This window comes from Neophocaena asiaeorientalis, unplaced genomic scaffold, assembly GCF_003031525.2.
Source record: "Neophocaena asiaeorientalis asiaeorientalis breed wild unplaced genomic scaffold, Neophocaena_asiaeorientalis_V1.1 scaffold360, whole genome shotgun sequence".
NCBI lineage: Eukaryota > Metazoa > Chordata > Mammalia > Artiodactyla > Phocoenidae > Neophocaena > Neophocaena asiaeorientalis.
The window spans coordinates 270367-283035 of record NW_020174485.1 but is presented as its reverse complement, the minus strand read 5'-3'; the positions used below and the strand labels follow the sequence as shown (position 1 = coordinate 283035).

The window sequence follows — 12669 nt, the reverse complement described above, 5'->3', positions numbered from 1 at the left end:
CTTCACTGAATAACTTTGATAAAAATAACTCTTTTTCCTACTTCCTCATTTATAAAATGAAGGTATTATAACTTAAATGTTTGTGAGGCATTTTCTGTTCCCAGGAGTAATTAATAAATGAATGAATAAATAAATAAATAAATATTTTCTAATAGATAGTGACTTTTTCCTATACTAAATGCAGTATTAAGTGATCTCCCTTAACCTACAGAAAGAGTAGATTATGCCTTGTTAACACATTCATGCCTGAGTAAGACATGCCTCCATGGGTAACAAGGAGGAAATGGCAAAACATGCAGAATCATGGATCACTACCACAGCGTTCTTTAGTGAAAGCATACCTAGATCTCACAGAATCAGAGAAAGTAAGAGTCAGACAACACTTAAAGAGCAACTCTACCAACCTGCTAATTTTAGAGTTGGGGAACAAGGTCCAGGATGGAAAAGATTCACCCGACGTTCCTCAGTCAGTTTGTGACTAAGGTGGGACCTGAACCTGGGACTCCCAATTCTGGTTTTGATATTCTTCTTATAAATCATATTGTTCCTCATAGCTTTTGGTTTAGGTAACACACCCCTGAGCTAAAATACTGCCTTCTGGCCCATCAAGACACAGCTTTCTCTACCCTTCTTTTGCTCTAGCTAAACGTTCCTTTGACATCTGTGGTTGAAGGATGGGACAAAGAGATACTTCCCATTCCCATTTAAACCCTTAGCTTCAGCATCAAGAATAATAAAGAGATATGGAACTTGCAGAACACTAACAAAAGCTTTGCTTAGGTTGGCTGGATTAGGCAATTCCTCAAAACAGGGTCATAGCACTCTCTCTTTTGGAAGGATAAATACTTGCATTGCTGTTCTGAGCCCATGCCCTGTAGGAAGAGGCCAAGATGTTTGGGAGTTGGGAACGAAATCCTTCTAAGACTAAGACTCCCACTGGGCCAGTGCCTGAGAACTCTGGGAAAGTAATTTTGCCTATTAGAGACTCAGACTCTTGATCTAGAAAATAGGAATAACAATAACAACCTATTTCCTGTCTGAAAATCAAATGACATAAGATGTGAATGTACTTTGCCAAAATAGTACATGCACATGAGCACTTATATTTAATTCCAACTTCCAAAAGTATTTATTGAGCATCTACCATCTGCCAAGCACTATGCTAGATGTTGAGGATGTATCAGTAAATCAATAAAAAAAAAAAACCTTTCCCTCATGGAATTTACTTTCTAGTAGGGGAGAAAGGCAATAAACAAAACACAAAAGCAAAATATATAATAAGTCAGAAAGCAGTAAGTGCGATGGAGAAAAATAAAACAAGATAGTACATGGTTACAATTTTAGATAGAATAGTCAGGGAAGGTCTCAAGATGATATTTGAGTGAAGCCTTGAAGGAGGTGAGAAATGGATCCACATAGACATTTGAGGGAATAGTGATTGAGGCAGAAGGGAAAGCCAGTGGAAAGGCTATGAAGGGGGAGTGTGTCAGGCCTTTTTAAGGAACAGCAATTAGGCCATGTGGCTAAAGTAGTGAGAGCATGTGGGAAAAGAGCAAGAGATGAAGTCACAGAGGTAAGGAAGGGTTGATCACACAGGGCTTTGTAAGTAATAATGGGAACTTTGGCTTTTACTCAAGAAGGAAAGGTGAGCCATTGGAAAGTTTTAAGCAGAGGAGTGATATGAATGACTTAGGTATTGATATCATCCCTTGGCTGCTGGGTAAAGACCAGACTGTACTAACTTGTATTATAGACCTTATGACATTATAAGATAGCTATCATTTAAAAAAGTTTTTTATTGGGGTATAGTTGATTTACAATGTTGTGTTAGTTTCAGGTGTACAGCAGTGAATCTGTTATACATATACATATATCCACTCTTTTTCAGCTTCTTTTCCCATATAGGCCATTACAGAATATTGAGTAGAGTTCCCTGTGCTATACAGTAGGTCCTTATTAGTTATCTATTCTATTAGTAGTGTGTATGTGTCAATCCCAATCTTCCAATTTATCCATCCCCTGCCTTACCCTGCAGTAACCATAAATGTATTTTGTACACCTGTAACTCTATTTCTGTTTTGTAGATAAGTTCATTTGTAGCCTTTTTTAAGATTCTACATACAAGTGATATCATATGATGTTTGTCTTTCTCTGTCTGACTTACTTCACTCAGTATGACAATCTCTAGGTCCATCCATGTTGCTGTGAATGGCATTATTTCTTTTCTATGGCTGAGTAATATTCCATTTATATATGTACCACATCTTCTTTATCCATTCCTCTGTTGATGGACATTTAGGTTGCTTCCATGTCCTGCTATTATAAATAGTGTAAGATAGCTATCATTTTACAGCAGTGCTCCTCAAACTTTAATATGTATTGTAAGTCAAATGTGAACCTTGTTAAAATGTAGATTTGAATTCACGTCTGGAGTGGAATTAAAGATTCTGCATTTCTAACCAGCTCCCAGGTGATTCAGATGCTATTCCTCTAAGGCAGAACAGTTTGAGTGTAGGAGCTATGTCCAAGGCCTAGCATGGAGCAGAACTCCACTAAATGCTTGTGGAATGAATGACATATCAGTGGTTTGATGCCCAATGCCACGTAACATATTCGAGAGGGTAATTAAAAATATATATCAACCATTTGTATGGAGGTAGGAGGAAGAGAAAAAGATAAAAGAGAGACAATGATGGATAGGTGAATAGATGAAAAGGGAAGGAAGAAAAGGAAAACTACCTTTTCCCAAATACTTACAATATTAGATTTACTTCATTTCCTCAATAAAGTTAAGAGGTTGGTAAAATGAAGCCTACTGGACAAGTCATAAAATCAAAGGTTAGAGGAGTTAAGAGGCACCTTCAAGGCCACAGGGTTAATTAGTGACTAAGTTAAGATGTGAAAGCCAGCACTCCATGTCCACAGAGCCCTTGTTCTTTCTACCCTACCTTACTGCCTTGGGGAAGGGGGAGGAGATAACCTTTAACCTGCCTGGAAGGGGTGAAAAATGAATTTAGGTGAAGAAAGTTAAGGCCCAAAGTCCATGGTCTTGATCTTTTCAGAGCTGCACTCTCCGATGTGGTTGCTATTAGTCACGTGTGGCTATTTAAATTAAAATGAAATAAAATTTAAAATTCCATTTCTCAGTCATACTAGCCACATCTCAAGTGCTCAACAGCCACAGATATCTGATCAGTGGCTACTGTAATGGAGACTGCAGATACAGAACATTTTCATCACTGCAGGAAGCACTGCTTCCTATTAGGCAGCACTGCTCTAAAGAAACAAGAACTTTGAAAAATGTCAGAGCTATACCATTGATTACAGAGTGGTCCTGAACCTAATCAATAGGGCTGGAGGACAGAAAGTAGGACCTGATCTCTTATCTGGAATAAAGGGGATGAAAATATTCAAGGTAGAGTTTTTCACTGGGTCAAGCATAACGCTATAGTGTGTGTGGGGGGGGAGAGAAATCCTTCTAAAAACATTATTTTCTCTATCTCTCATTGGTTTTCTCATACTGTTTAGTAAAAGGTCCTTTGAAAATGCCAACTTGTCTCTGCTGGACTCAAGGCAGTGTGAGAAAAAAAGGTTCTCATCCTCACTCAGGTCAGAAAGATGGAAGGGATGGAGTTAGACAATGTGGAGCCACAGTCCCTAGAGGGCAGAGTAGCATAGTGGAAGACAAGTATTACCAGGGATACTTGCAAAACATAGAGATTTCCGTGTTTTATCCCAGGCTGAGAATTCACAACTTTGCGTGGGGGGTGGGGTCAAAGAGGGCTGGAATCTGCATGTTTAACAATCTAGCCCAGGGACTTTGGTGCACACTCAAGTTTGTAAACCACTGGCTTGGCAGGAAATGTGTTTTGCTGTAATGAAGTCAGGCCCTTACATGGGGTGGCAACAACTGGATCAGAAAACAAGAGGATAGGGATAGAGTTTCCGGCAGAGGGGACAGAGGGAGGCAGAGAGAGAGGCTGGGGAGAGGGAATATGAATATGAAAGTTAGACAGACAGGTAGATAGCAAAAAGGAGAGAAGTAAACAGAGAGACTGAGAAACCCCAAGGGAGGAGTCTCACTCACAGAACAGAATCTACGAGGTTAGTCAAGCTGTGTTTCCTAATATCTTGGGATTTTCACAGGTACGGCCCAGTAAGTTTGTCATTTCTTCATGCAAGTGCCCTCTACCCCACCCTGAGTGCCCTCACATGCACCATCATAGCTGGGCCTACCTCACAAATGTCCTTTAGGTGCTTGATGTAGTGACGCTCGGTGCTCATGATCTCATTGATTACGTTGGCTCGCATCTGGTCCCGGTTTTGGAGTGGCCGGCCCAGACAAAGGCAGTCTGAGTTGGGGTCCAGGTGCCCATTCTGAACGTCACTGGGCCCTTCCTCCACCCCATCCTCCTGGTTCACCCAGAGCTGTAGAGGCAGGCAGAAGAATAACAGGTCAGCTTCCTTCTTTGAGAAGTTTTCAGCCAAGAAGAAAAAGGGCAAACTAAATTATTCAGGTATTCAGAAAACCTTCAATCAGAGCCCTATTAAACTGAATGCCTGGCCTGGCTCTAGGGTGACTTGCTGGTCCTAGGCATGAGTCTATTCCTCTCTAGGCCTATGGTGACCTATCCATAAAATGGAGGGTGGAGAAGAGTAGGACTAAACCATCTATAAGTGTCTTCCTGGCTAGGAAGGTTTCAGAGGAGAAAAGAGTTATGGCAAGCAGAACTCATTCATGCTGGAGCATATCTAGGCAACACAGCTGTGTCAAAAAATATGTATTAAATTATACATCTTGGGAGGAGACGCGTCCAAGATAGTGACATAGGAAGACCCTTAGCTCACCTCCTACCATAGACACACTAAATCTACACCTATATAGAGAGCAATTCTTAAGGGCTGATTGAACAGCCATTGCACATAAAATGACCAGATAGAAATGAGAGGTAAAGGTGGAGACATGGTATATGTGGGAACCACACCTCTGTAGTAGCAATTTGCAGTAGGGATAGGTATTGCTGAGGGGCATAGGCACAGACTCACCTACCTTGGGAAACAGGAAAAACATAAAACCCAGCAGGTTAAAGAGCAGACTCACAGACTTAGAAAACAAACTTATGGTTACCGGGGGGAAGCGTTGGGGAGAGGGATAGATTGGGAGTTTGGGATTGACATGTACACAATGCTATATTTAAAATAGATAACCAACAAGGACCTACTGTATAGCACAGGAAACTCTGCTCAATATTCTGTAATAACGTAAATGGGAAAAGAATTTGAAAAAGAATAGATACATGTTTATGTATAACTCAATCACTTTGCTATATACCTGAAACTAATGCAACACTGTTAATCAAATATACTCCAACATAAAATAAAAAATTTAAAAAAATAAAAATAAAATAAAGAGCACCTAGACTGTAGAGTAATGAAAATTCATTTACTAACACTAGAACTTCTGCCAAATGGGCAAATAACTGCTGGAACCCCCAGGGGCAGTGCAACTAAGGAACACAAACAGAAATCTTTCTGTGCAGCTGCACAAGCCGCAGATTAAATCCCCGAGATCAGCTTGGTAAATCCTGTGTCTGTGGAATACCTGAATGGATGAGTGGTCCCACAACAGAGACTGGTCTAGGCTTCCTAGGAGTGGACTATGGGGGGTAAGTAAACGTGGGAGTCGGGCCAGGTCAGAATGTGAGCTGGCCCCACAGTGCCCACAGCAAGTCCAGAGACCCACCTATAGGTATTGGAGGGCCTCCAGGGGAGGTGGAGATTGGCTCTGGCTCACTGTGGGAGCAAGGACGCTGACAGAGGAGGCCCCAGGAAAATATGATTATTACTATTATTCATTTTTGTTTGTTTCATTTTATTCAGTTGTTGGTGGTGTTGCATTTATTTTTTCTTTTATTTTTAATTAAAAAGTTTTAAAGATATATATTCATTTTTCTATTTTTAATTTACTTTTTTGTTGTGTTAGAGTTTTTTTCTTGTGTTCTTTGTTTTATATTTATTTTTATGTTTTTGATTGTTTTACGTGTATATTTTATGTTTTTTTGCATTATTTGTTTGCTCTATATTTTTAATTTTTTGTTTATGTTAGTCTAGTCCTAACTGTTCTCATTTTTAAATTCTTTTGTTTCTTTGTTCTATTGGTATTTTTATTTATTTTTTTCTTTATTTGTGTGTGTGTGTTGTATTGTTGTTGCTCTGCTGTAGGTTCGAGGTAGTTTTTGCTATTTTTTTTAACATCTTTATTGGAGTATAATTGCCTTACAATGTTGTATTAGTTTCTACTGTATAACAAAGGGAATCAGCTATATGCATACATATATCCCCATATCCTCTCCCTCTTGCGTCTCCCTCTGTCACTCCCTATCCCACCACTGTAGGTGGTCACAAATCACAGAGCAGATCTCCCTGTGCTATGTGGTGGCTTCCCAATAACTATCAATTTTACATTTGATAGCATATATATCTCAGTGCTACCCTCTCACTTCGTCCCAGCTTACCTTCTCCACTCCCTGTTTCCTCAAGTCCTGTGTCTGCGTCTTTATTCCTGTCCTGTTCCTAGGTTCATCAGAATCATTTTTTTTAAATCCATATATATATGTTAGCATATGGTACTTGTTTTTCCCTTTCTGACTTACTTCACTCTGTATGACAGACTCTAGGTCCACCCACCTCACTGCAAATAACTCAATTTCATTTCCTTTTATGGCTGAGTAATATTCTATTGTATATATGTGCCACATCTTCTTTATCCATTCATCTGTTGATGGACATTTAGGTTGCTTCCATGTCCTGGCTATTGTAAATAGAACTGCAATGAACATTGTGGTACATGACTCTTTTTGAATTATGGTATTCTCAGAGTGTATGCCCAGTAGTGGGATTGCTGGGTCATATGGTAGTTCTATTTTTAGTTTTTTAAGGACCCTCCATACTGTTCTCCATAGTCACTGTATCAATTTACATTCCCACCAACAGTGCAAGAGGCTTCTCTTTTCTCCACGCCCTCTCCAGCATTTATTGTTTGTGGATTTTTTGATGATGGCCATTCTGATTGGTGTGAGGTGATACCTCATTGTAGTTTTGATTTGTATTTCTCTAATGATTAGTGATGTTGAGCATTCTTTCATATGTTTGTTGGTAATCTGTATATTTTCTTTGGAGAAATGTCTATTAAGGTCTTCTGCCCATTTTTGGATGGGGTTGTTTTATTGATATTGAGTGGGATGAGCTGCTTGTATATTTCAGAGATTAACCCTTTGTCAGTTGTTTGGTTTGCAACTACTTTCTCCCATTCTAAGGGTTGTCTTTTTGTCTTGTTCATGGTTTCCTCTGCTGTGCAAAACTTTTAAGTTTCATTAGGTGCAATTTGTTTATTTTTGTTTCAATTTCCATTTCTCTAGGAGGTGGGGTGGGTCAAAGAGTCTCTTGCTGTGATTTATGTCATAGAGTGTTCTGCCTATGTTTTCCTCTAAGAGTTTGAGAGTGTCTGGCATTACATTTGGGTCTTTAATCCATTTTGAGTTTATTTTTGTGTATGGTGTTAGGAAGTGTTCTAATTTCATTCTTTTACATGTAGTTCTCGAGTTTTCCCAGGGCCACTTAAGGAAGAGGCTGTCTTTTTTACATTGTATATTCTTGCCTCCTTTATCAAAGATAAGGTGACCATATGTGTGTGGGTTTATCTCTGGGCTTTCTATACTGTTCCATTTAACTATATTTCTATTTTTTGTGCCAGTACCATACTGTCTTGATTACCATAGCTTTGTACGATAGTCTGAAGTCAGGGAGCCTGATTCCGCCAGCTCCATTTTTCTTTCTCAAGATTGCTTTGGCTATTCAGGGTCTTTTTGTTTCCATACAAATTGTAAAATTTTCTGTCCTAGTTCTGTGAAAAATGTTATTCATAGTTTGATAGGGATTGCATTGAATCTGTAGATTGCTTTAGGTAGTACAGTCATTTTCACAATGTTGATTCTTCCAGTGCAAGAATATGGTATATCTCTCCATCTGTTTGTATTATATTTAATTTCTTTCATCAGTTTCTTACAGTTTCTTTGTATAGGTCATTTGTCTCCTTAGGTAGGTTTATTCCTAGGTATTTTATTCTTTTTGTTGCAGTGGTAAATTGGAGTGTTTTCTTAATTTCTCTTTCAGATTTTTTGTCATTACTGTGTAGGAATGCAAGAGACTTCTGTGCATTAATTTCATATTCTGCTACTATACCAAATTCATTGATTAGTTCTAGTAGTTTTCTGGTAGCATCCTTAATATTCTCTAGGTATAGTATCATGTCATCTGCAAACAGTGACGGTTTTACTTCTTTTACGATTTGGATTCCTTTTATTCCTTTTTGTTCTCTGATGGCAGTGCCTAAAACTTCATAAACTATGGTGAATAATAGTGGTGAGAGTGGGCAACCTTGTCTTGTTCCTGATCTCAGGGGAAACGGCTTCAGTTTTTCACCATTGAGAAAGCTGTTTGCTGTGTGTTTGTCATATATAGCCTTTATTATGTTGAGGAGGTTCCCTCTATGCCCACATTCTGGAGAGTTTTTATCATAAGTGGGTGTTGAATATTGTCGAAAGCTATTTCTACATTTATTGAGATCATCACATGGATTTATCTTTCAATGTGTTAATATGCTGAATCACAATGATTGATTTGCTTATATTGAAGAATCCTTGCATTCCTGGTATAAATGTCACTTGATCCTGCTGTGTGATCCTTCTAATGTGCTGTTGGATTCTGTTTGCTAGTATTGTGTTGAGGATTTCTGAATCTATATTCATCAGTGATATTGTCCTATAGTTTTCTTTTTTTGTGACATCTTTGTCTGGTTTTGGTATCAGGGTGATGGTGGCCTCATAGAATGAATTTGGGAGGGTTCCTCCCTCTGCTATATTTTACAAGAATTTGAGAAGGATACATGTTAGCTCTTCTCTAAATATTCGATAGAATTCACCTGTGAAGCCATCTGACCTTGGGCTTTTGTTTGTTGGAAGATTTTTACTCACAGTTTCGATTTCAGCGCTTGTGATTGGTGTGTTCATATTTTCTATTTTTCCTGGTTCAGTCTCGGAAGGTATTACTTTTCTAAGAATTTTTCCATTTCTTCCAGGTTTTTCATTTTATTGGCATATAGTTGCTTGTAGTAATCTCATGATCCTTTATATTTCTGCAGTGTCAGTTGTTCCTTCATTTTCATTTCTAATTCTGTTGATTTGAGTCTTCTTTTTTGTGTGTGATGAGTCTGGCTATAGGTTTATGAATTCTTTTTTTCCCAAAGAATCAGCTTTACGTTTACTGATTTTTGCTATTTTTCCCTTCATTTCTTTTCATTTCTGATCTGATCTTTATGATTTCTTTCCTTCTGCAAACTTTGTTTTTTTTTAATTTTTGTTCTTCTTTCTCTAATTGCTTTAGGTGTAAGGTTAGGCTGTTTATTTGAGATTTTTCTTGTTTCTTGAGCTGAGATTTTATTGCTATAAACTTCCCTATAGAACTCTTTTGCTACATCCCGCAGGTGTTGGGTCATCGTGCTTCATTGTCATTTGTTTCTGGGTATTTGTTGATTTCCTCTTTGATTTCTTCAGTGATCTCTTGGTTATTTAGTAGTGTATTTTTAGCCTCCATGTGTTTGTAATTTTTACAGTTTTTTTCCTGCAGTTAATATCTAGTCTCATAGTGTCGTGGGCTGTAAGCCTACTTGATACAAATTCAAATGTTCTTAAATTAACCAAGACTTGATTTGTGATCCAAGATATATCTATTCTGGAGAATATTCCATGACCACTTGACAAGAAAGTGTATTCTGTAATTTTTGTATGGAATGTCTTATAAATATCAATTAAGTCCATCTGGTCTAATGTGTCATTTAAAGCTTGTGTTTCCTTATTTATTTTCATTTTGGATGATCTGTCCATTGTTGAAAGTGGGGTTAAAGTACCCCACTATTTTTGTGTTACTGTTGATTTCCCCTTTTTGACTGTTAGCATTTGCCTATGTATTGAAGTACTCCTACGTTGAGTGCATAAATATTTACAATGGTTATATCTTCTTCTTGGATCGATCCCTTGATCATTATGTAGTGTCCTTTTTTGTCTATTTAATAGTCTTTATTTTAAAGTCTATTTTGTCTGATATGAGAATTGCTACTCCAGCTTTCTTTTGATTTCCATTTGCATGGAATATCTTTTTCTATCCCCTCACCGAGTGGTATTTCATGGGGCCAGGAGGTTAGTGGTGGTCCAATGACCTGTACTTGGCTCCCCACCTCACAGGTTCAGGCCCGACACCCAGCTGGAGCACCAAGACCCTGCCAGCCACATGGCTCAGAAGAAAAGGAAGAAAAACAAACAAACAAACAGATATAACCCCAAACTACATAGTAATAGCAATCCTAAACAGACAAAATCACACAAAGAAACATACACACATGGAATAGCTTCAAGATGGTGGAAGAGTAAGACGTGGAAATCACCTTCCTCCCCACAAATACATCAGAAATAAATCTCCATGTGGAAAAACTCCTACAGAACACCTACTGAACACTGGCAGAAGTCCTCAGACTTTTCAAAATGCAAGAAACTCCTCACATACCTGGGTAGGGGAAAAGAAAAATGAAAAAAACAGAGACAAAATAATACAGACAGGACCAGCACCTCTGGGAAGGAGGTTGAAGGAGGAAAAGTTTCCACACACTAGAAAGCTCCTTCACTGGCTGAGAATGGGGCTGGGCAGGGGGAGGGGAACTTTGCAGCCAGGGAGGAGAGCTCAGCAACAGGGGTGAAGAGGGCAAATTGGAGAGACTCCTGCACAAATCCCTGGTGACCTGCACTCACAAGCCTAAGAGGCTTTTCTGCTCACCCGCCAGGGTAGGTGGGAGCTGGGAGCTGAGGCTCAGGCTTTGGAGGTAGGATCCCAGGGAGAGGACTGGGGTTGGCTGCATGAATACAGCCTGAAGGGGGCTGGTGCTCCACAGTAGGCCAGAAGGGAGTCCGGGGAAAAGTATGGAACTGCCAAAGAGGCAAGGGATCATTGTTTTGCAGGGCGTGAGGAGAGAGGATTCAGAGCACCACCTAAACCAGCTACAGAGTCAGGCACGTGCCATGGCTATCAGTGTGGACACCAGAGATGGGCATGAAACGATAAGGCTGCTGCTGCAGCCACCAAGAAGCCTGTGTGCAAGCACTGGTCACTATCCACAGTTCCCCTTCCAGGAGCCTGTGCAGCCCACCACTGCCAGAGTCCCGTGATCCAGGGATGATTTCCCCAGAAAAGCACAGAGTGTGAATTGTCATGCTAGCCTCTGATGCCACAGACTTACACCCAATTTCGTACCCCTCCCTCCCATGGCCTGAGTGAGCCAGAACCCCTAATCAGCTACTATTTTAACCCCGTCCTATCTGTGTGGGGAACAGATGCCTCAGGCGACCTGCATGCAGAGGCAGGACCAAATCCAAAGCTGAACCCCAGGAGCTGTGCTAACGAAGAAGAAAAAGGGAAACCTACCCCAGTAGCCTTTGGAGCAGTGGATTAAAACTCCACAATCACCTTGATATACCCTGCATCTGTGAAATAACTGAACAGATGATGAATCATCCCAAAACTGAGGCGGTGGGCATTGGAAGCAACTGTAGACCTGGAGTTTGCTTTCTCCATCTAATTTGTTTCTGGCTTTATGTTTATTTTAGTTTAGTATTTAGATTTTATTATCATTGGTAGACTGGTTTATTGATTTGGTTGCTCTCTTCCTTTTTTTTAATATATATATATATATATTGTATGCTTCTTCATGTGATTTTGTCTGTATAGCTTTGCTTTTACAATTTGTCTTATTTTCTGTCTGAAGTGTTTTTTCTTTCTTTTTTTAAAAAAAATATTTTAGCACTTGTTATCATTGGTGGATTTGTTTTATCGTTTGGTTGTTTTCTTCTTTCTTTTTTAAATACTTTTTATTTTAATAATTTTATTTTACTCCTTTCTTTCTTTCTTTCCTTTTCTTTCTTTCCTTTTATCTCACTTTACTTCTGAGCCATGTGGCTGACAGGGTATCGGTGGTCTGGCCGGGTATCAGGCCTGTGCCTCTGAGGTGGGACAGCCGAGTTCAGGACACTGGTCCACCAGAGACCTCCTATCACCACATAATATCAAACAGCGAAAGCTCTCCCAGAGATATCCATCTCAACGCTAAGACTCCACTCCACTCAATAACCAGCAAGCTACAGGGTTGGACACCCTATGCCAAACAACTAGGAAGCAGGAACACAACCCCACCCATTATCAGAGAAGCTACCTAAAATCATAATAAGATCAGAGACACCAACACACAAAACCAGATGTGGTCCTACCCACGAGAAAGACAAGATCCAGCCTCATCCACCAGAACACAGGCACCAGGCCCCTCCAACAGGAAGCCTACATAACACACTGAAGCAACATTAGCCACTGGGGACAGACACCAAAAACAACAATGATTATGAACCTGCAGCCTGAAAAAAGGAGACCACAAACACAGTAAGTTAAGGAAAATGAGAAGCCAGAGGAACACACAGCAGATGAAGAACCAAGGTAAAATCCCACCAGACCAAACAAATGAAGGGAAAGTAGTCAGTCTACCTGAAAAAGAAGTCATGGTAATCATAGTAAAAA

At 39.6% G+C, this 12669-nt stretch overlaps 1 protein-coding gene across 3 annotated transcripts in view; it reads right to left on the bottom strand.

Annotated features, from left to right (window-relative positions):
- Positions 1 to 12669, bottom strand: part of ARHGEF9 (Cdc42 guanine nucleotide exchange factor 9) — a 353894-nt gene that overhangs the window by 99110 nt on the left and 242115 nt on the right. For all 3 annotated transcript variants that reach the window (XM_024757237.1, XM_024757239.1, XM_024757240.1), the window contains one exon: positions 4237 to 4428. In XM_024757237.1, the coding sequence (XP_024613005.1) occupies positions 4237 to 4428 (192 nt within the window). The remainder of the gene's footprint in view (positions 1 to 4236; positions 4429 to 12669) is intronic.